This window comes from Photinus pyralis, unplaced genomic scaffold (genome assembly GCF_008802855.1).
Source record: "Photinus pyralis isolate 1611_PpyrPB1 unplaced genomic scaffold, Ppyr1.3 Ppyr1.4_LG3b, whole genome shotgun sequence".
NCBI classification, from domain to species: domain Eukaryota; kingdom Metazoa; phylum Arthropoda; class Insecta; order Coleoptera; family Lampyridae; genus Photinus; species Photinus pyralis.
Genome location: NW_022170510.1, coordinates 13001639 through 13023910, shown reverse-complemented (window position 1 = coordinate 13023910; position 22272 = coordinate 13001639). Strand labels below are relative to the sequence as shown.

Genomic DNA, 22272 nt, shown 5'->3' with positions numbered 1-22272 from the left:
AAATAAAAAATGTCAATCCAAAAAAAATATCAAAAAATTTAAAGAAATCGGTAAAAATCCCTTTCAAGTCAAATATATTATCATATCGAAAACGAGGTAAAGTGCCCCGAGTTCAAATAAATAAAAATGCAATAAATAATACAAACAAAAAATAAATAAAATTATTAAATAATCCACCCAAAAATACATAAACAAATAATGAACTCATAAATAAAATTCTTGAATATTCCGACATAAAAATCAAAGCAAAACCTCCGCTTCTATATTCAACATTAAATCCAGAAACTAATTCTGACTCTCCTTCAGCAAAATCAAAGGGAGTTCGATTAGTCTCAGCTAAAGAAGCAACAAATCATATTATTCTTAAAGGAACTCTTATAAAAATAAATCAAATATTAAATTGATAGATGAGTATATCAAAAATTCTTAAACTACCAATTAAAACTAAAAAAGACTAACTTCATAAGAAATAGTTTGAGCAACACAACGCAATCCACCCAATATAGCATAATTAGAATTAGAGGATCAGCCAGCAATCATAATTGTATAAACACCTAATCTTGAAAGACATAAAAAAAATATAAACCCTAAAGAAAAATTTAAAAAAATTGTTAAAAAAGGTAAACAAAGTCATAAAAATAAAGAAAAAATTGGAGAAAAATAATATATTAAATAATTAGACATGGCTGGAAAAATTTGCTCCTTTGAAAAAAGTTTAATTGCATCACTAAAAGGTTGAATAATTCCAGTAAATCCAACCTTATTAGGACCTTTACGAATTTGTATATATTGCCTGATTATTAAATTACGGAAGATGAAATTTTTTATTGTTTATTGAATGTATAAAAAATGATTATGCACTTGATTCTACGGGAAAAAAACAAAAGAAACTAAATATTTGTTTCTGAAACTACAATCAAAATTGAAAAATTATCGTACCTATGCAATAATGAAGTTTGACATATAGCAATCTAGATTCGGATATGTTTCAATTTTATATTAAGATTAACGCAGCAATTGTTTTTTATTTCCTCACTAGAGAGGAAAATCGCATTTTCTTCGCTCGTTTTAGAGACGAAAGTAATTGTTTCTAAAGTAGTTTAAGAAAAAGTTAATTTCACATCACCAATAGCCCGGAGTACTTAACCGATAACAATTGTTTTTTGTTTGATCGTTTTAAACGAAAATGTGAGCAAACAAAATTTGGAGGAAAAAACTACTAAGTAATTCCTCTGATTCTACCGTGTTTTTAGTGTTTCCAGTAATTTGAAAGGGTTTCAAGCACTTAAAATGGCTTCCTGTTTAACCTATCTCTTATTTCTCTAAATTGAGCTGTTTTTACTAGTTCTAATGCTCTTTTTAGTCATCCTACTCGCAAATCGCCTGACCCTTTCGATTGTTTCGAGTATTTGACTGGGGTTTTCTGATTACCTTCTGTCAACTGATACGATTTCCGAAACTGCTAGTTCTGTGACAGGTCAGCTGAAATTTTCCATTTACTCTTGACTGGCTAAACGAGTTCCCTGTATTTGAATCTCTATCTCCTTCTTCTTTGAGCACCTGATGGTCTTCAATCCATGAACTGAAACGTTTCAGCGGCATTCCAGCACATGTGTGGGAAAATATCTTAGAACCTTTATAAAAATTAAACTAATGAAACTGACCTGGTATGGTGCCTGATTGTGTCTTTAGTGATCCTGTGCTGTTCTTACAGTGACGTCTCTGACGATCCTTCTCCTGCGTTTTAGTAAGGTTTCTTAAATTTCTGGACTCCACAGTCCTGTCCTTCGATCTGCTCTTTAAATCTGCAGGCTGATGATCCTTGTCCTCATTTCCTTCCAAGCCGACGTGACGATCTTATCATGTCGTTTTCTTTATGATACGATCACTCTAGGATACCCAGTGCAAAGTAGTAAAGCTAAAGAACCAAGTTAGGGCCAAAGACAAAATAAAAAATCTTTGAGAAAATAAAGGAGCGGTATATGGCTATATCATCTTTATCTTACCTTGACTACTTCCAATGCCTACTGCCCAAGGGTGACTACTATTAGACTATCGTCGTTAGCATCTGTCCAACCAACATTTTTTTCTTCCTTTGTAAACATCTTAGCATTTACACTAAATTAGGATATTGTACAAGAAATTTAAAAATCGATACAAAAATATATTTCAAGAATCTCTTTCTGCATCCCTTTAGAAAACTTATTTGAGCGCATAATTCTACAGGGAACATTTAAAGATAAATTTTTCAATACAAAATCGAAACATAAAATTAAAGCAATTCTTGAGGAAGTAAAATACTATAATTAGTATAGAAAATATACAGTTAGTAGTTAAAAGTTCATCCATTTCTTCTTTTTTTTTGTCGTCTGCAAGGATGTCCCTTTCAATACCTACTGCCAATCCTAAACAAAAAAAAAATATTTTTGTTTTTATGTGCTCAGTCACCAAGCCGCCCCTGAAGTTGTCAACCATCCAAATCTTAGATCGAGTTTTAGCTTAATGTGCTATCAAGTTTAAGCATCACAACCTTCCAATAGCATTCTTAACTTTTGTTTTCATTTAATCATAGCTTGTGTTCCTGCATACCATTATTCTTAAAGCTAATGTTTTTTCGATCTATTTATATTTTAATTAAATTAAAAATACAGATTACAGTTTATTCCAAATAACACTACGAGTACATTATATTACTACAACTAACGCAGAACAAAATAGCTAATCAAGTTACATGTTATACCTAATTGTTTACTCCAATAAAGTGAATGATAAAAATGTACAGTCTTAATAAGTAAAAGTACACAATTAGCAAATTTGAAATTAATAACAATAGGAAATATAAAAAAATATGTTAGCTTTACACATGGGTTCCACTGGGTTTTGTAGATGAACGGAATGTTTACCTCCTGTAAGGATGGTAGGATTGTTGTGTTCCATAGTTAGAAGTGCCACGCTGAGGACCTCCCGCGTACGAATCGCCTCCGGCAGCTGTATAATCACCTACGAGAGATGAACCATTGCTTTTAACTTTCACCACAGTGGTTGGATGATACAGGAGGGAACTAGGATTGGGTTTCAGATCTGGAAATTTTATTGAAAAAGAATGTAGGTTGGATATTTAAAAATATTACCTTTCGTGGACCAATAAACAAACGAGTGTGTATGCATTTAAGTTGAAAACATAAAACGCACTGATATCATTTATATTTATTTGTACATGGGCGTTACATTTAAAATTCATTACCTCACGTACTTTATACATTTTTACAATTTGAGGTGCTTCCATTAAAATTTCTCTTCAGGAGAGAATGAAAAAATGGGCGTTAATTAAAAATTTTTCTCTAGGAAATGCAGATAACTAAAAATTATAGTCGTATTTATAAAACCATTTCCGGAATAGTACCATACGTTAATGTTAGTTGTAGAGATGACTGGGAAGGCGCGTCAAAGTAACAGTTGTCTGCAAAAGACAAAAATCAATACTAAACATCCAAATAATAAGAACTATGTCGATCTTAGACTACTAAATAGTACACTATATAACCCCTTAATATCAAAATTTTGAATACTAACTTTTTAGTCTTCTTCAAATAAATATTATACAACAATCAATTCGAACGGTAACAAAATTTATAATGTTTTCAAATGCAGTGTTGTATCATCGGATGAGCAGATAAGAAAAACTATCAAAATTACAGATTGCTGCGACACATTTAGCAAACGCCCAGAGCTGCCGACCCGATTTAAAATTAAGGTGAAATTTTATCGTAATAATGCAATATTATAATTTTATTCTGCGAGTGGGAAATGAGAAAACCTTTCACTTAGCACTCTATCGAAAAAGTTATAACTCTTGAGAAATAGAGAAAACGTGTTTTTAGTCACCTGTTTCCACTTCTACCACAATCAAAAGTTTGAGTTCCTGAAAAAAGCATACACTTTGACCTTGGAAATTTCAACCACATTTTGTACTGTTACAAATACATTCGAACGAAGATTAAATTGAAGTGTCTATCCCATTAACGCTAGAAATTACTTACAATGCGAAGAGATTCATCTACAATATGTACCGAAAATTTTTGCCAGCAATAAATTGGATAAGGATTTGGACGGGAAACTTGCAAACAATAAAAGTCAATTAGATCCATAATTTAATCATTATCGTCTAATGAAAGATAATGATAGGTACATTTTTTTGTTCAGTATTGTTAATCTAATGTCATAAATCCACGCTAAATATATTAAAGATTAAGTTAACTACCCCAATAAAAATGCGCTACTTCTTAGACGAATAACTAAAAAATTGAAAAACCAGGTCTCGTCGAGTTAACAATTACTACTAGTATTAGACAGACCTTTACAATACTTCAATAATTAACAATAGTTTTCTATTAATTGCTTGCAAGTGATAAAATACTATGAAGCTAATATACAAGTGACGAGGAAGATAAAGTGAGTTATCGATATATGTATGTATATTATATAAAAACAGGAGAGACAAGGATGAGTTAAAAGAGGGACAAGTTATGTAACTAATTTCTTGCCAAGTAGTTGTGACGATATCTATATATCACTCATCAATAGACTTATTAATTAAAAACAAATTTACACACCTATAGGTTCACACTCATATATTTAATATACAGATTTTTTCTTTAATTAGATCACTGGCTTACGCGATTTCAATTAATTATACTTAAAATAAGACGATCTTTTGAGCAACAAATACCATATATAAAAATCGGGCAGTGCCTGCACCAAGAGCAAACACATAATTCGCTAAACAATATAAATTTACGTTTAAAACATTTGAGGATTTTTTTCTTTACATAATAACTATTCTTGCTAGATAAACCACATGTGAAATTGCACTATGTTAAAGGCCCTAATCGTAATCATATACTTATAAAGTATGTTTTATTGTATAATAGTTTAAAACTTATTCTGTATGTTCTCTGTACATCAGTCAAATTGTTCTAAAGTTACTATTTAAATTTATAATTATTCTAACAATTGAATTAACTACGTCAGCAATATTGTAATACAAAATACAATTTAATTAATTAATCTATATTAGTTTGTAAATTTATCTTGTAATATTTTGCCTAAAGTATAACTACTTTAACAATTATTTACTTAGGTATCGGCATAAATGTATATTAATATATTCGTGTGTAGTATAAACCCTACTATTTTCGATAACTTTAAAAATAATAAATAAATAACGCGCCCCACCTTGTAACTACCCCAGGAAATATGGATAAGGAAAAGAGAGGAAAGTTGCTTTATATATTATTTGCTCCGCTAAAATTTAATGTTAAAAATTCAACTGCCAAATTTTCACTCGAGCGTTATAAAAAAAAAAACTGAGAAATCAATAAGAGTGCCATTATTAGTGAAGATCATTGTACACCTGCGTTTGTATCTCGAGAGTTACAGCAACATCTCTCTATTCGACTACGATAAATTTCTCATTAACCGAAGAGTGTTAGCCTTTTTTTTTAAATGACCGAAACAAAAGGGCTACGATGGTAATACGAAATCACTTCTTACTATAAGATTGTCACATAAGAATTTTAACTAACTTAGAGAAAGAAAATCAATTATCGTTTGATTAGATAGACACATTAAACCCAGACAGACAGAACTACATTCCTCTAATTATAATTTCACTATGATATATTATTAGGAAGTAAATTAATAACCGCTACCCTAAATTTATTATACAATTATTCCAAATATATCAACGCGTCCGCAGCAAGGCCTACTCAGTGCAATTCTTAAAGGTTAAAGATCAGGTCGCGCAATATTAAAAATTTAAACTGCCTATATCACAACACAACTAGACATGGAACTCTTACGCTATTATAAACACTGTACTCCGAACATTAACCGTTGTCGTCATGTAAATTTAGTGACAGACGAACCTCAATTATCCGAGCTGGGAATATATGGGATGACAAAAGGAAATCCTGTAAAGCACGGAGAATGGAGGTTTACTGTGCTCACAGTCTACCTAACATAAAAATTATACCGTAGAGAATAAGAAATATAAATAAAAAAAAAAGTGTAGAACTTACAACCTTGGGATAATTATATAAAAACGAATAATAAACGAGTAAAATTGCAGTTGGGAGTTGGCAAATTCCGCACACGTCGGTATCGATTAAACAGACCGAGTCGTTTAGCTGCGATTTTCTCTAGTACTTCCGCCGACCAATTAAAACAATAAAATTCGCGAACCAACAAAAGGTGGCCGTCGAACCGTAAGAAATTCGACAGAGAAATTACTCACCCTGTACATTAGACAGACAGTAATCAAATTGCACGAAATACGAATAAAAGAAATTGAACCACACACACACACTTCTTGTTTCGTAAAAAATTCAATAAAAACAACACCCTAATTATCGTAATTTCTACTACCGAACGATTAAAAGAATTAAAATAGTATTTGTTAAAAAAAATAAATTAAAATACTATATTAAGCATCTACAGTAGTACAGCCAGACTTCGATAAAATATTCCTAAATATCTACTTGTGGTTGAATTCTTAAGTAATTTCTATTATTTGTATAAATAATTTATAAATAGTGATCTTAAAATTACAACGATTATTTAAAAATTTTATTATTACCCTTAAATATATCAGAATGCCTACTCGTTCTTAAAAATTTGTTCTCAACTAATAAATAAATCTATATACAAAAACGTCTACAGATTCTTGGAAAATTATACGTTACATCAGACTAGAATTATAAGATGCACTTAAAAGTAGATTTTTAGACGTAGGTACTAAATTAAGAAACTAGTTTAAATGCGATCACCCTAATTATGAAAATTACAACAATATGAATCACATATCGATAGGCATTCGTTAAAGGAACCGAGCAGGCATCCCAAAGGCAGATAATTGAAGTAGTTATGAGGTAAAAATTTGATTTACATTATGTTACTACTTATTAACAAGTTGAGCAGTGCTTAAAAATAGTCAACATTTCTGTCTGTCTGTACTTTTTCAATGTTTTCGTTAATTAGAATTATGTATTTATATATTAATGACTCGAAAGAACGGAACAGTAACCGAAGCAGTTTTGAATGTCTGTGCCATGCAGGTGCGGACAAATTACTAACGGCAACAGACGCAGGATGCCGATGGGTCATATGTCTGTCTAATCAGAATAATTGAGTTTGGCGGGTGTAACCAGTCCGGATGTTCTCTTCACGTTTATCAAGCCAACACGTTTCCAACTGTTGCAACACATACTCATATTACTCAAGTTACTTATGTGCTTCAATGTTACTCCTCCTGGACTGTTTTCCGGTGGACATGCGTACTCCTCATCAATATTGGCGCACTTATTCGAAATATCCATACCCTCTAAATACGAAGTAATCGTTTTAATACCGTTAAAAAAGAAGTTAACATTTTTCGAACGACCGTCCAACGGAACATAAGGAGGAGTAAAATTGGTGGCGCACATATTATCTAAAGGTTGTCAAGAACTGGGCCACTCTTTAAAATCATTGAAATGTTTAGCACCTGCGTTGGGTGGCTGCGAAGAGTACCCTCCCAGCTGTGAACTCGCATCGTTACCATAAGAACGTTGAGGAATACCATAACTCGTCTGGTCCGTCGAATAAGAACCGTAATTGTAATTGGAATAGTCAGATCCCGGTTTGGAATTTGCGTTCGACGACGACATATTGGGAGGAGCGTTGGGCGTTGTGGGACCTCCGGGACCTGATTGCTGCCGGGAATACATATCCCCTGCAAGATACCCTGTCAGCAACGGTTAATGTAAGTCTCATTTCCTCGATGCGAATTGTGTTTATAACTCACCTGACGGACCCGTCGACTGATTACTTTGTGGCATGTTCCAGCTGTTCCAATTCGTACCGCTTCCCGTACCTGGTCCTGTAAAACATCACAGTATTTAGGTATATCGTTTCCGACACAATTTGACTTAACCTAAAAATGCTTATATAAAACCAGTGTAATTAGATGTCAGCTACCATTTGAGCTAATACATACGTATTTCACAATATTGAAACATTTACAGTCCACGTACCAGAGGACAAATTTTGTCAAGTCATTTCCTCTCGGGTGATAATTTAAATTGTATCTCCTATCCCTTAATAAATTTATATTATTATTATTATCATAAAACTCTGTGTGCATCAGCTGCAATTCAGTGGGTGGGTCAAGCAGCGGTGGCCTCCCACACGTTAGGAAAAAATAATTTTAGAAATTTTCTCCCCAGCTAAACAAATATATTGAAGAAAAAAAACGTAAGTTGAGTTGACTATGAGGTGGACATGGCCATGGAATTATTCCCATACAAAATACATTGTAAACTTCGAGACCAAAATCCAAGGTTGATTCCCACATAGAATACTAAGTGTTTAGTACCACTGGTTTTGTAATTTTTTTCTCTATAGAATGACGTAAAAATCCAATATGGCGTCCATTTAAAATAAGGACGTTGCTGTCAAATATCTCGAAAACATCTATTGGAATCTTGCAACTATTATTTGAAACTTTTTTCGATAGCTCTCTTTGTTACTAAAATATTTTTCCAAATATCGCACTGGAATATCCATCAGCATCAAAAACAACGCAACTTTGCCAATTTAACCGAATCTGTAAGTATAATAATAACAAAGATGGCCATGTTATCCTACTCAATTTAAGACACCCTGTATATGCATTGGCATTGCCTAACATTCCCATATATTGCCATTACTGTGTGTACATTTTAAATCCTTTTGAGATTTTGTAAGTTAAGACATACCGCTACAGGACATGCTGGTGCTGTGTTGCAAAATCACACTGTGCACAATTTAAAAATGTGAAAGTATTGTGAGTTAAAATACGCTGGTACCACCAAGCAAAAAGGCTACAGTGGGCTATGCACAGATGAGTAATTTAGAGTCTGCCGGAGGAGCAAACTGATGCTATTTCGCACTAATAGGTGCAATTAATAAAATATTAAGTGCTCACTACTGCTACAGTAGTTCATTGTACAGGGTGGCCAAATAAGAATGCGAGGTACTGTATCTGGGAACCTGTCCATCGTAGAGGCTTGCGGTAAAAAAATTTATTACTAAAACGGCGACGAGAAAAACCTGGAAAATATTTTTAAGTTTCTGCAATGGCCGCTAGGGGGCGTAACTGCAATCTGGAATCTAAAAAAGTGATGTTTCTGTAAATTCCACTATATTAACCTAACAAAAAATGTCAGGTCTTTGAAGTTGACAATGATCTGAACTCTGAACAATTTTTGTTTGACAATTTTTCCTGTATCTCTAAAAATGAAGTGGTGGGGAGTATTCAAATGTTTCCGTAAAGAACACCATGTATCTTCGAAACGACTGAGCCGATTTTAACAAACTCAGGTTAATTGAAAAGAGTTATTCTTCGGCTAAAATATTATAATATTTGAAGTTTTGTTAGTTTCGCATATAGCCGCTTGAGGGCTTTTTTCGACATTCTGACAGAAATGGTTAATTTTCTCAAAAAAATTAAATGCTCTGGTTGGATTTTTTTTTCATAAAAAAGTAGCTAAATGATGGCTAAACAAATTCGCGAAAACCGCATCTAAATATCTTGTTCTGAACCTAAAATTTAGGCCAAAAAAAATGTTATACCCTCAAAATTTAATTTTTTTAAGCTAATTTTTCCGAAATTATTTTTATTATATAATTTGTGGCCCTAAGGTGGAAAAAAAATAAAGTGCCGCCGTAAATGCCCAAAATGCTGGCCATCACGATATAAATATATATAGGGTGATTCCTATTTTTTGGGAGCGTGTAGCTAGGAATTCTTAAGGGTGCCAGAGCCAAATTTACCTTCTGGAATTTCGCGCCTGTAGGTAGGCAACCCAACCGGCCGGCGGTTCTCAGGCGGCGATGTGTTGACATGATCAGAATTTGAAATCCCGTCTGCAACGACGCGTATCAAGTGAATAAACACTATGGCAATAGTATAATAATAGTTGGCTAGATGTAGGAAGTTTGAGAAAACGTTACGTTGTTTGACTGTCGTTTTCCCTCCTTCCCTCCCATGTCGCTTCCTCGCGCTAACTCGCTCTGCATCGCTCCGCGCGAAACGTCGGTCGGTTGGGTTGCCTACATACAGGTGTGAAATTCCAGAAGATAAATTTGGTTCTGGCGCCCTTATTTTAGATTTCCGACCCCAAGTGTCCTATATCAAAATACTCCCCTAGGCACCCCCTATACGCTCCCAAACGGTGGCAGGTACTATAGGAATCACCCTGTATATATAATCGAGATGCTATTTTCGCGAATTTGTTTAGGCATCATGCTACTTCTTCATGAAAAAAAAATCGAACCAAAGCATTTAATTTTTTTGAGAAAATTAACCATTTCTGTCGGAATGTCGAAAAAAAACCTCAAGCGGTGATATGTGAAACTAACAAAACTTCAAATAGTATTCATTAAAATATTAAAAGGAACCACAAAGAATCTCAACGAACCAAAAAATGGAGAACTTCATTACATATATTCAAATAGTATAATTTTTGTAGCTGAAGAATAGCTCTTTTGAACTAACCCGAGTTTGTTTAAATCGGCTCAGCCGTTTCGAAGATACAGGGTGTTCTTTACGGAAACCTTTGAATACCCCCCCACCACTTCATTTTTAAGGATACAGGAAAAATTGTCAAACAAAAAAGGTTCAGATTATCGTCAATTTCAAAGACCAGACATTTTTTTTGTTAGGTTAATATAGCGGAATTCACAGAAAAATCACTTTTTTAGATTCCAGATTGCAATTACGCCCCCTAGCGGCCATTGCAGAAACTTAAAAATATTTCCCAGGTTTTTCTCGTGGCCGTTTTAGTAAAAAATTTTTTTACCGCAAGCCTCTACCATGGACAGATTCCCAGATACAGTACCTCGCATTCTTATTTGGCCACCCTGTACAATCACACTGTGCACATTTTAAATTATTTGAACACTTGTGTCTTAAGAGATGTTGTTTCAGACTATGTTGAAGATATGTTGCAAAATTGCCTATTGCTATGTGTACACTTCGGGTGCTGCTTTTTTAGATTCCAGATTGCAATTACGCCCCCTAGCGGCCATTGCAGAAACTTAAAAATATTTCCCAGGTTTTTCTCGTGGCCGTTTTAGTAAAAAATTTTTTTACCGCAAGCCTCTACCATGGACAGATTCCCAGATACAGTACCTCGCATTCTTATTTGGCCACCCTGTACAATCACACTGTGCACATTTTAAATTATTTGAACACTTGTGTCTTAAGAGATGTTGTTTCAGACTATGTTGAAGATATGTTGCAAAATTGCCTATTGCTATGTGTACACTTCGGGTGCTGCTAAGAGGCTACGTTATTTACGGTTTATATGACTGGACTGCCTAGCCACTCGCCATGCGCAAAATAAGCAAATTATGGTTAACTGCTAATTAGAGATAAAATGGGAACGAGAGGGGGGGGGGGGGTAACCTCGAGAGTTTCCCAGACTCCAACTGTGATCAATTTCCTTGTACCTAGTCAACGACTAGCGCGCCTGTTGCCTTAACTCAAGGTTATTTTATGAACATTGCTTGTCCCACGCAAGAAGTGCAAATTAATTTAAAAAAAAAAAAACTGTATATAACTAGATTACGATTGGATGAATAAGGCTGATTTTTTTACGCACTAATGATAGGAACTGGTAATTTTTTCTCTAATTATAAGATTGATCTTATAAAATATCTTATAATTAGAGAAAAAATTTATTCCAGCTTGTTAGGAATTGCTCCCGCCCGCTATTAGTGCATATTTCTACCTTTCAAGAACTTCGGTTGAATATAAAATTATATTTGTTTCTAGTTGACAAATGTCACTATGATATAAGTGAATATTTTACTGTTTAATGTAACTTGTTTGTCGCTATTTAATGTGTAATTTGTTTTTTACCTATATAATACTTAATGTACCTACTCGTAATTTAAATATTTGTTGACAATTTCCACACAAACTAGTTTGTCTATGGAATAAAATACTATTATTATTATTATTATTATTTTGGTACTGGCAGTACCCAACAATACTCAGTGCACCCAGTGATTTTTTTCAGCCCTCCGATGGTTAATCTTGAAGTTTACAATGTATTTCTTATGCCATGCTTTCATTGTTTGTCTGAGCAGCTAGTGCATTATCCACCACTTTATATTCAACTGACTTTTTTTGTTCTTCAAGATATTAGGTTAGCTATAATTTGATAAATTTTCATTCGGGAGGAAATGACTAAAATTAATTTTTCTTTCAATGTGTGCGAGAGGCCTCCGAGGCTTAAACCCAGCCATCGAATTGCAGCTGACGTACACAGAGCTTCATGATTCAACGATCTAAAGTGATCTCTCGAAAGAATTTTGGTAATGGAAATCTGTTGCTGCTTCGGAACTCTTAAGACAAGTGTACTGATAACATGACATGCACAAAGATATTTGTAAAAATGTTACATCTCAACAGTAATGAAACTACTGAATAAACCACATGTTACATTCTTAGTCTAAAATTCCAAGCCTGATGAAGTTTTGAAAATTCCTTGACAATAACAGCATAAATGTTTATGCTCTGTTAAAAGTGATACATAAAAAAACAATTTTTATCAAGGTAATTCAGGAATAATATTTTGTAAATAATGCATGATTCAATATATTCAATTTTATGTTACTATGACTTATGTTTATTAAAGCGATTAGTAACATCATGTCAAAAATGAGTTGCTATTGAATCACCTTTGGAATTTTTGCTTACATGGGAAATCGTACTTAACCTGAATTTCCAAAAGCGCTAATTTTTGATCGCATGTTAGTTTTTAGCGCAATTTAAATAAATTTGAAAAAATGCGCTGTTGTCCAAGCTTTGCCCACCATATGGTTCAACTGCTACATAAATCATACAGGTATCAAAACGAAAGCTAATGATGTCAGGACGCAAACTTCCCCATCAACCTTCCACAAACACAACAACCTCCTCTCAAGAGGACCGAAAAAAAAGAAAATTCAACTACTACAGCAATTTTCCAGATATTGATTTCAGAGTTTTTTTTATTGGAAAGTGTATAGCAGTAGCACTTAAGTCAAAGCTTTAAACAATTGTTGGCTCCTATACAGGGTGTTTTTTTGGGAACTGAGTTAAACGTTTCTGGAAAGACGAAATAAGTAAGTTTTTGAAAATTTGTACTTCGTAGTAGTAGTAACTTTGTTATTTTAAATGATAACTCTTGATTTTTTTTTCATTTTTTGCATTCTACATGGAATTTCAGTTCTTTTGATATCGTATGTGAATATCTACAATTTATGGTTTTGAAGTTATTTTGACTTTAAGAAAAACAAATGGTAAATGAGAATTGATTACTTGAAAATGGCTTTACAGGGTGTTAAATATAAGTATGTAAAAAAAATTGGGTGATAAGAGGCATTGAAATAGAAGCCTAAGGAAGGAGGGTTACATACTTATAACATACGCTTGTTGGGATCCAATTAGGCTTCTCAATATGGCAGACTTGGACAATTAATTGATATATACGGTAAAGTGAAACATTTCATTAAAAAACAAAACTGTCAAAGTCAAGATCTTAAAAACCGTAAATTGTAGATATCCACATGTGGATATCAAACTCAAAACTGAAATTTCACCTAGAATTAAAAAATGCAATAAAAAATAGATTTAAAATAGGGAAGTGGCACCATTTTGAAAATATTTTACACCAATTCGACCTTCAGAGTAACTCCTACACACAAATTTTCAAAAACCTACCCTATTTCGTCTTCCCAGAAACGTTAAACTAAAGTTCCCCAAAAAACACCCTGTATAGGGTGGTACAAATTAGGTGCAGTAGCACTGCTTGGTAACTATAAATTTTAATGGTGAATAATCCGTCAACAAAATTTTTGTTCAATTCCCTCCTTCGTTTTATTTCTTTACCGCTTTACGATTGTATTTCGAAAAACCATAATAATAAGGCACTTTTCTATGTCCTGTAAGAAAATGATTGTAATTTTCTGATGCAGCTATACTTTCTTAACCTAACGCAAAATAATTCGATAACCTAAGTAACTGTTCCTAAAAAGTGTCTAGTTATACATACGGTACAGACTTGACTAGTTTCGATATCCAAGATCATCTTACCATAAGAACCGTAACCTTGCTGTTGTGGTGGCCCTCCATAGTTACTTCCCCATTGTGGCGGAGGCCCTTGAGGAGCGGGAGGTGCTCCCCAACCTTGATACGAACCGGGCCCAGAAGGCGTGCCGTATCCCGGGTAACTTTGTTGTTGCGGCGATGTACCCCATCCTTGATAACTCTGCATCATGTTAGGACCCATTGCGGGACCTAAATTCATAGGCGGTCCTCCCATCTGTCCGTTCGGTCCTTGCATCATACCCATCGGCGCTTGTGGCGGCCCCCACGATCCGCCGTCACTACCTCCCATTTTGTTTCCCCCAGAGCCGTCACGCGGTTCTGCTTTCTTAATTTCGACCTAGACACAAAGATATAAACCAAAAGAAATGGTACGAGACAGACTTACTTGCTTGCCATTTAAATTAACAAAATGCTCCGAAACACATCTATCAACTGAATCATCATCTTCAAACGAAAGAAAACCAAAACCTAATAAAAACAAAGCGTTAGATTTCACAATCGAAATTTTCACATTCATACCTCTGGACTTTTTCTTTTCCTGGTCATACATAATAACAACTTCCATCACTTTACCAAATCTAGTAAAAAACGTCCGTAAATCAGTTTCAGTGATATTCGACGGAAGACCCCCTAAGAATACCTTAGGATAACCTCCTCCTTTCTTCGGTTTCTGAAGAGTTCGCGGGTTGCATGGTTTGGGATCAATGGTTCTGCAAAATGAGACATTTTACAATACAAATTCTGGAACTTTGGAGGGTTTTTAACGATTTTTTGCAAAACGGTTGATTTAGGTGTGCCACCAAAAAAGGATTCCCCTAAAGTTACTTTCATTTTCCAAATCAAATAGTGTTCGTTAAGTGCAATAATTTGTTATTGTGGATCAGCTTTGCACCTATTTTTCAAAATTTATTAAATTTTAACCTCAAAAGATAATGACAGCACCATCGACATATAGAGATGGACTGCACGTGCCAATGCTAAGCGCGGATACTGCATATCTCTTTATTGTGTTTCTGTTAGTAGAATTAAATTGACATTGTCGATGGTATGACAGAGAGAGAGAGAGAGAGAGAACGAAAAGTTTGACTTTTGGGATGTCATCATATCTTACTACCCATGCAAGATAGAAAAAAGGTAAAAACTGACTATTGTAGATATTTTTACATAGAATCCAGCCGTAGTACTGACCTTTTCCGAGATTTGGCAAAGTTGGTATTTTTTAAATGCAACACCCTGTATATCTTAATTCTTAACATTAATTTTTGCATTCTTTTTCTTAATTACATTGATGTATCACAACATATACTTTTTTTATGTACTTAATTATACACACAGGATGTTAAGTAATTGAATACAGACAATACAGGATGCGAATCCTCGGGTGATTTTTAACAAGAAAAGTTTATAGTTTATTTATGTTATTAGAAGTTTTTTATAAAGAAAAAGAATATTTAAATAGATAGATGAAGTACCTCACCAATATGTGTTTAAATTATATATACATTTCTATGTTTGTTTGTTGACGTGTAAATTTGTTGTGTATACAATTTTGTGTGACAATTTTATTTATTAAGTTTAGGATATACATATGGTCATATCAACTTTTCTCTTTAAAAACACACAAAGATACACACCCTATATTATCGGCACTCAATTAATTAACACCCTGTATATTATATCATCTTTTTTCAAATTTGTGAAACGACCGTCAGGCATTTTTACCGATTGATATTGGCTGGCTTTGCTACAATGGATACAATAAAAAAAATCTCCATGGATCCATGACCTACTATTTAGGAACCGTAAAAAATTAGGTTATTTTTGTTTAGTGGTTAAAATAAAAAACAAAAGGCTGTGATACATCAATGTAATCGGGAAAAAGAATGCAAAAACAAATTGACGTAAGATATACAGGGTGTTGCATTTAAAAAAATACCAAGTGTGGATGGTGGTCTAATTTTTTTTTACGTCACTACGTAATAACATCTAAAATAAGCAGTTTTTATCGTTCTCCGATCTCTTAGATGGGCAGAAAGATATGATAAAGTCCGAAAAAGTCAAACACCCTGTATCTCAGAAACAAATGTACAGTGGCACCACGCTCAGAAAGTCCCTGACAGGGCGTGTCCGAGGGCGCTAGAAATTTAGACCGTACATTCTGATGCAAAATTTAAAAACATTTTAAGGGAATTACATACCTTATCAGATCGTAGATCGGTAGATCCAAGCTATATGCGACTTGAAAAAGACGAGTTTGTATAAAACTGAAGACGGAAAATAAAGCAAATACAAGAGGAAAAGTGTAAACTAAAATAACGTGAAGCGTCAACTGTCAAAACGGAATAATTAATAATTATGGCGCGGAATGTATCGCGTCATTTTGCCGACTTTCTATTGGCCAGCCTGAATTATTTCCAAATTAGTTCGCATATTTTCCGCGGCTTTTCCGAGCATGGTGGCACTGTAGTCAGATTGACTGAAGTTTCACAAAAAAAGTGGCAAAGGGTCGTGAAATTCGCAAGTCTATATTTAGTATATTTAAAAACAGTTGAAATTCACTGCAGTCTCAACCAAAATACGACACGCAGTACATAATCTACGACCCCCGCTTACTGCTGAGTGCACCTCCCCCCCACCCCCAACGTTGGGAACCTATGATCTAACTTGACATTGGTCTCGAACTAACCCAACGGCAGAAGCGCTCGGAATTTCGGAACGGAGGCAGAGGCCCCAGTACAGATCAAATGCATAAACCACGATATCTCGAGAACGAAGCGTAGTAGGTAGGGGTTCATGAGTGTCTTTGGAAAGCTTCCGGCCTGATCTAACTGTGGATCCATCTAACATGTGCTAGTTAACTTTCCTATCTGTGGTTTACGGTAGATTCCTGTATTAAAAGCCAACAAGATGAAAGTGCAAAAAATCGTATTGCACCTGCAGATTCCTCCCTAAAAATCCCCATTTTCGGAAGAATTTTCGGAAGAATTTGTGTGCTTTTAAGTCTTATGTAAAAAACCTGCTAGTCATAAATGCTTTTTATACATTTGAAAATTATGTGATTTATTGTAAAAATAATCTGTGATATTTTTGTATTTTTTTATTTGCTTGTATTATTTAGTTTAGTGTATGACAACTGTATGTGAAGCATCACATGACCACAATAAATTATTATTATTATTAAAAAAAAGACCATCAATATAAATTGGTGCTTTTTTAGCCAAATCAGTTTCTTTTTGCCTTTTAGATTAGATTCGAACCAGGGACCTGTAGCATCACAATCCAGTTTCAACTGAACTGCGCCACACGGGCCGGAATATGCTATAAAAAGAACAGAAAAACTCGATTTTCTTGTTTTGAATGTAGCACTTATATGTGCCTAGAACACATTAATGCTATTTTTCAGGAAAATGCTAATGAAAATGAGTAAGTGTCCGTATGTGAACCCAGGGTTCTCAACTGATTTTAGCAAAAAAAATAGACTCTTGGTCTCTATTTACATATTTAAAAATAGAGACCATTTAGAGACCCTCGAGAACCAATTTCCATACAAAATTAAGCAAAAAATATTTATTTTGTAATAGATGAGATACATAAACAGCAATATATCTAAACAAGTATAAATTGTGCACAACTCTTGTGCGGATAAAGCGCATTTTTTTACCCAAATAGCTTTTTTTTGACATCACCAATGGATATATTTCTCTTCAGACAATCCGTTCTTGAGGTATAAGGGAATAGTTCGAGGAGGAGGGCTGTGATTGGTAGAAATTAATTCCTTTCGTTGAAACCTTTCATTAGAGTACCATGAAGGAAACTAGGTGCCCCCCCCCCCCTCTTCCCCTCCGCCCCGTACTTTGAGAAGAGGACAGAAAGAAGAAAGGCAGTAGTTGGTAGAAAGCTGAGGAGAAAGCGGTTCCTTTCATTGAGACTTTAATTATAATACAATGAAAGATAAAATAATTTATGTTACACCCCCCCACCCCCCGCTCACTGAGCCGCACGGGAAAGTTATACCTACTGTATAAACCAATTTATTTCGATGATACCTTTCATTAGAATACCATGAAGGGTAGAACATGTGTTTACCCCCCCCCCCTCAATTTTGTAAAGTTCCACTTGGCGCCGCTAAAGGCATGCGTACGCAAAATCTGAGACCAATTGGTTGTCGGGAAATAATTCCGGGGGGGGGGGCACCCTTTTAGACAGCGAAATTTGATGGCCGTCTGGCACACCTTGAAGGTATATACCATTATCCTAGAAGTAGGACGGACGGACAAAACGCAAACAATAGCACATTTTTTTAAATTCCTAAAAAATGCCCTAAAAATGTACAGTAAAATTTCTGCGGTTTGTCAATTATGAATTATACTTTTTTAACATGCAAAATTTAGAGACTTTAGAGACCAAATACGAAAAATAGAGACTTTTAGAGACCAGCATTGAAAAAAGAGACCAATGTCTAAAAAAGAGACCATTTGCGAACCCTGTGAACCAGAACCATTTACGTGCATACAATAAGAGTATTTGTACCTTCTTACTCGTAGTGTTGCATTTATAACTTTTTTTTGTTACGTGTAAGCGATTATGTTTACGTATGCGTGCGATAACTCAACTAACTTACAATAAAAAAGAGAAAAATCCATTACTTCCCTGCAATAAGCGGATTCAGGGGGAGATTAAACGTGTAATAATTATTTGCGCGATTAGTGTAGGGTTAAAAACAAAAAATCATACTTCTCCAAGGGAAATCATCAGTACCTACCATCAGCCTGTCACACAATAAAGATTTCACCTATACCTCAAAGTGGAAGAATTGAATTTCAGTTACGTTAATATCAAACTTTAATATAAATACTAAAAGCAAAAGATAATTGCGTGTTATCCTGAAAAAAGAATCGTAAATTCGAACAAAATGGCGGGAAAATAATTTTCAAACTTCAGCATCATGTTGTGAGACATATTACTGGTGTTTATATGCACTAATTTATGTTATAAGTAATTTTAACTCTTATGCTACAGAAAACACAACCACGTACCAAAAATGCAATTAATTTACAATACCTTCATTTATGTAAAATTAGAAACAATCAATTTTTATGGCCCCAAAGTTTGCAAACTCATTTAAGTTTGCCACAATAGATGAATTAAAATTGAAATTAAAAGAAAATAAAACCAATAATTTAGAAAATGTAATACAAATCCTTATTTAATTGCCGCTTTCACTTTTCTCAATCTAGAGCCCATAGACAGCTCTAAAACCTGAAATAGCTAATCTGAATTTCAACTCACTTTAAAAACCGCATACAATACAATAACGTAAATATCCGAAAAATCTGTATCCATAATTGTTTGAAAACATTTTTTCCCTAGCCTTGAGACATTTATTTACATGATAAGACTTTTAAATATTTAACAGGTTTAATTCTAGATCACAATTGCAGATAAAGAAAGCATTTCAGAAAGTAAGGTTATGTTACATCATCTATGCAAAAAGGGATTTAATGCCCAATTGACTCGCTTATATAAATCAGCATAATACAAAGAATGCAGGTACTAATTTGATAGCACAACTAATTATCAAAATGGTTACTTTAATTAAAAGAAAGTGAAATTGTTTAAACAAGTATAGGTACTAAATACAAACCTGCCGTCCAAAGTATGAGGTCCACTTTGTAACACAACTTGTACATTTTGAGGGTCTGCGAATGTAACAAAACCGAAACCACGAGATCGTCCAGATTCTGCATTTTTCATAACAACGCAATCGATCACTTCGCCGTATCGTTGAAAATACCGTTGAAGATTATCTTGAGATGTTTCCCAAGAAAGGCCCCCAACAAAGAGTTTCCTAAAACAGAAATATTTTCAATTTCCCCCAAAAAAAAAAAAGAATTTCCGTTCTTTGACCGCTTGTTACTGATGCCGCTTGGGGTCGGTGAACGCGAGTTAGTTGAAACAGAAAAATGACGCAAAATGTAAAATTTTACAAGGCTTTGTACGTGTGAGTGATTTTTTTAATTATTAACGGCGTATTACGCGAAAGTTTACAAAAGGCACGGGGAAATTTGCAAGCGACGTGACCTAAAAAGTTTCAACACGCACACATTTCACGTAGTCATTTCGGCAAGAAAAATCGGAATGAAAATTACCCTTTCTCGTCATCGTCCATTTCGTGCGGTAACCTCAACATTCGCATAATATGCCTTATAATCTAACAGACTTAAAAAAAATTCCTTAAACTTTATAATCACACGACAGCCTAAACTACAATGGCAGCTCTACTACTTCCGTCAGTTCAGTTCGTTTTAAGATGACGTGATTAAGGCGCCACTGCTGTCAAACGTAATAGATGGAAAACACAACAATCGAAAGGAAATGTGACTTACCCGTATTCGTAATCTTCCATGATAAATTCTAAAATTCTTACACTAAACTTAAAATTATATTAAACCTACATAAAGTTTAAGAACTATTCTAATTAACAACTACGATACAAATACATAGCGGCATCGGTCAAAGATTTTACTTTTCATTGGTCCTCGTCGCGGGGAGGGATAATGGGTGGGGATTTAGTTGACGCTTCGATTTGTAGATGGCGGTATTTAAAATTCGCCGCCACAAATCGTATACCAAAACTGGTTCGTTCATTATTTATTAAATATGCTCAATATTACCGTGTTGTAAAAGCGTAACCGTTACCTGTAGCTGGCATCTAAAAGGCCAATGTGTTTAGTTCAGGAAAAACCCAGAAATCATTTTAGTATAGGTATTTTTTTTCAGATATGTACTTGGTACCTATTTCAATTTTTTCCCTTGTCCCCCAGTGCGAGTTTCTTGGATTTTTAAACACATGAGCTCCCCCTAGTCATTCAATAACATTTTTTATTCAATGCCTAGTCCCGCCAATGGTCGCTTTCACGTGTAAACCGCGTAGCGAGGGTTGCTTTTATCCTGGGGGTAAATGCCTGCACGTGTTCACGTGAAATAAGCCCGGACTACCTATTTGAGTGTTAATTTTTCAATCAGAACCCCACATTTTCATATACGGTTTTCGCATAAAAAGTATTTTATTGAAAAAAATCATTCTTACTAAAAATATAGCTTTTGTAAGAAAATAAAAAGCATATAATTGGTTTATGGTATCTGTAGACCCAATGTAAAGAGAGTAAATAGCTTGTTGAAAGTTTCAACGTGAAACAACAAAAAAACATTCAATTTTGTCGCAGACCCTTTTTTGAAGTGCTTGAAAAAAACTTGAAAGTTGAAATAATTTCTCAAAAAATTGCCTTTTCTTCAAACTAACTCAAAAACTATGAACGATATCCCTCTAGAATGGGTTGCATCCACTCCTAGGAGAGAATCACCTTTCGGCACTTTTCAAAACCCTGCTTCTATCTCCTTCTTTTAAAAAAAGTGTGTATTGCACATACGTTCTACTCAACTGAAGGGTAACGTGTCATTACGTTTGTCATATACCTATCTTTCTCTCTTGACTTGCCACAAATCTTTTTTTGTAAATTACTTAGTCCAATAAATATATGTATATTATGATTATTATTAGTAGGTACACGATTTTTTTGTTCAAAATGGTCCTCCTTAGCCGTATTTTACCTTTAATAACTGTAGTAACCTGCAATCTTGAAACCAACAGTCTCTGATTGAGTATGCATATGATGCATAAGTTGGAGTTGGAGGGGTCTATATTAATATTTTAAATAAGTTTGAATTGTTGATCAAGAGACTGTAGAGTAAAATCATTGGAGTCGGATATTTTCTACTTTCCCAAGCGCATCAGGTAATATGTTTTTGTTCTTACAGCACATATACATTAATTTCTGTTGCGGATGCATTTTTAAGGAACTTACAAAGTGGCTGAAAGTCCATAAAGCCGGCAGGTCACTTACAGATATTGCAAGGGTCACATCCTCAACAAATTCCCTTATCTCTTACTTCATCAATCAATTATAGATCTATAACGTTTAACCCAGGCTTGGTCTAGCCCCCACTGGAAAATACGGTTGATGGTTTCTTTACAAAAATTACAGGGGTCTTTACCAAAAACTTCTTAAGCCCCCCCCCCCCTCTAGAAAAAC

General features: G+C 34.3%; 1 protein-coding gene across 5 annotated transcripts; it reads right to left on the bottom strand.

The window, feature by feature from the left end:
• Window positions 1–2646: 2646 nt before the first annotated feature.
• LOC116166690 (heterogeneous nuclear ribonucleoprotein 27C) lies at window positions 2647–20720 on the bottom strand. Of its 5 annotated transcripts, none has more exons than XM_031481749.1 (8): window positions 20566–20720; window positions 19824–20027; window positions 14699–14889; window positions 14565–14647; window positions 14165–14516; window positions 7844–7918; window positions 7544–7783; window positions 2647–3000 (listed from the first exon to the last, which is right to left on the bottom strand). In XM_031481749.1, exons 1-8 carry the CDS (start codon window positions 20583–20585, stop codon window positions 2900–2902), a joined length of 1266 nt encoding a protein of 421 aa, XP_031337609.1. In that variant the 5' UTR covers window positions 20586–20720; the 3' UTR covers window positions 2647–2899. The 5 variants fall into 5 exon arrangements, with proteins under 5 accessions (XP_031337609.1, XP_031337606.1, XP_031337607.1 ...); XM_031481746.1 differs by lacking the exon at window positions 20566–20720 and adding an exon at window positions 20329–20485; XM_031481747.1 differs by lacking the exon at window positions 20566–20720 and adding an exon at window positions 20329–20485 and having other exon boundaries at window positions 7544–7771.
• Window positions 20721–22272: the final 1552 nt, after the last annotated feature.

Bases quoted from the DNA above. Each gene is read 5' to 3' on its own strand.
- LOC116166690 (XM_031481746.1), bottom strand. From the start codon at position 20,375: ATGCGAATGTTGAGGTTACCGCACGAAATGGACGATGACGAGAAAGG. The intron at 20,028-20,328 runs GTAATTTTCATT...TTTCTGTTTTAG, and splicing joins ATGGACGATGACGAGAAAGG to GAAACTCTTTGTTGGGGGCC. The intron at 3,001-7,543 runs GTGCTAAACATT...CATCTCTCGTAG, and splicing joins TTCGCAGCCACCCAACGCAG to GTGATTATACAGCTGCCGGA.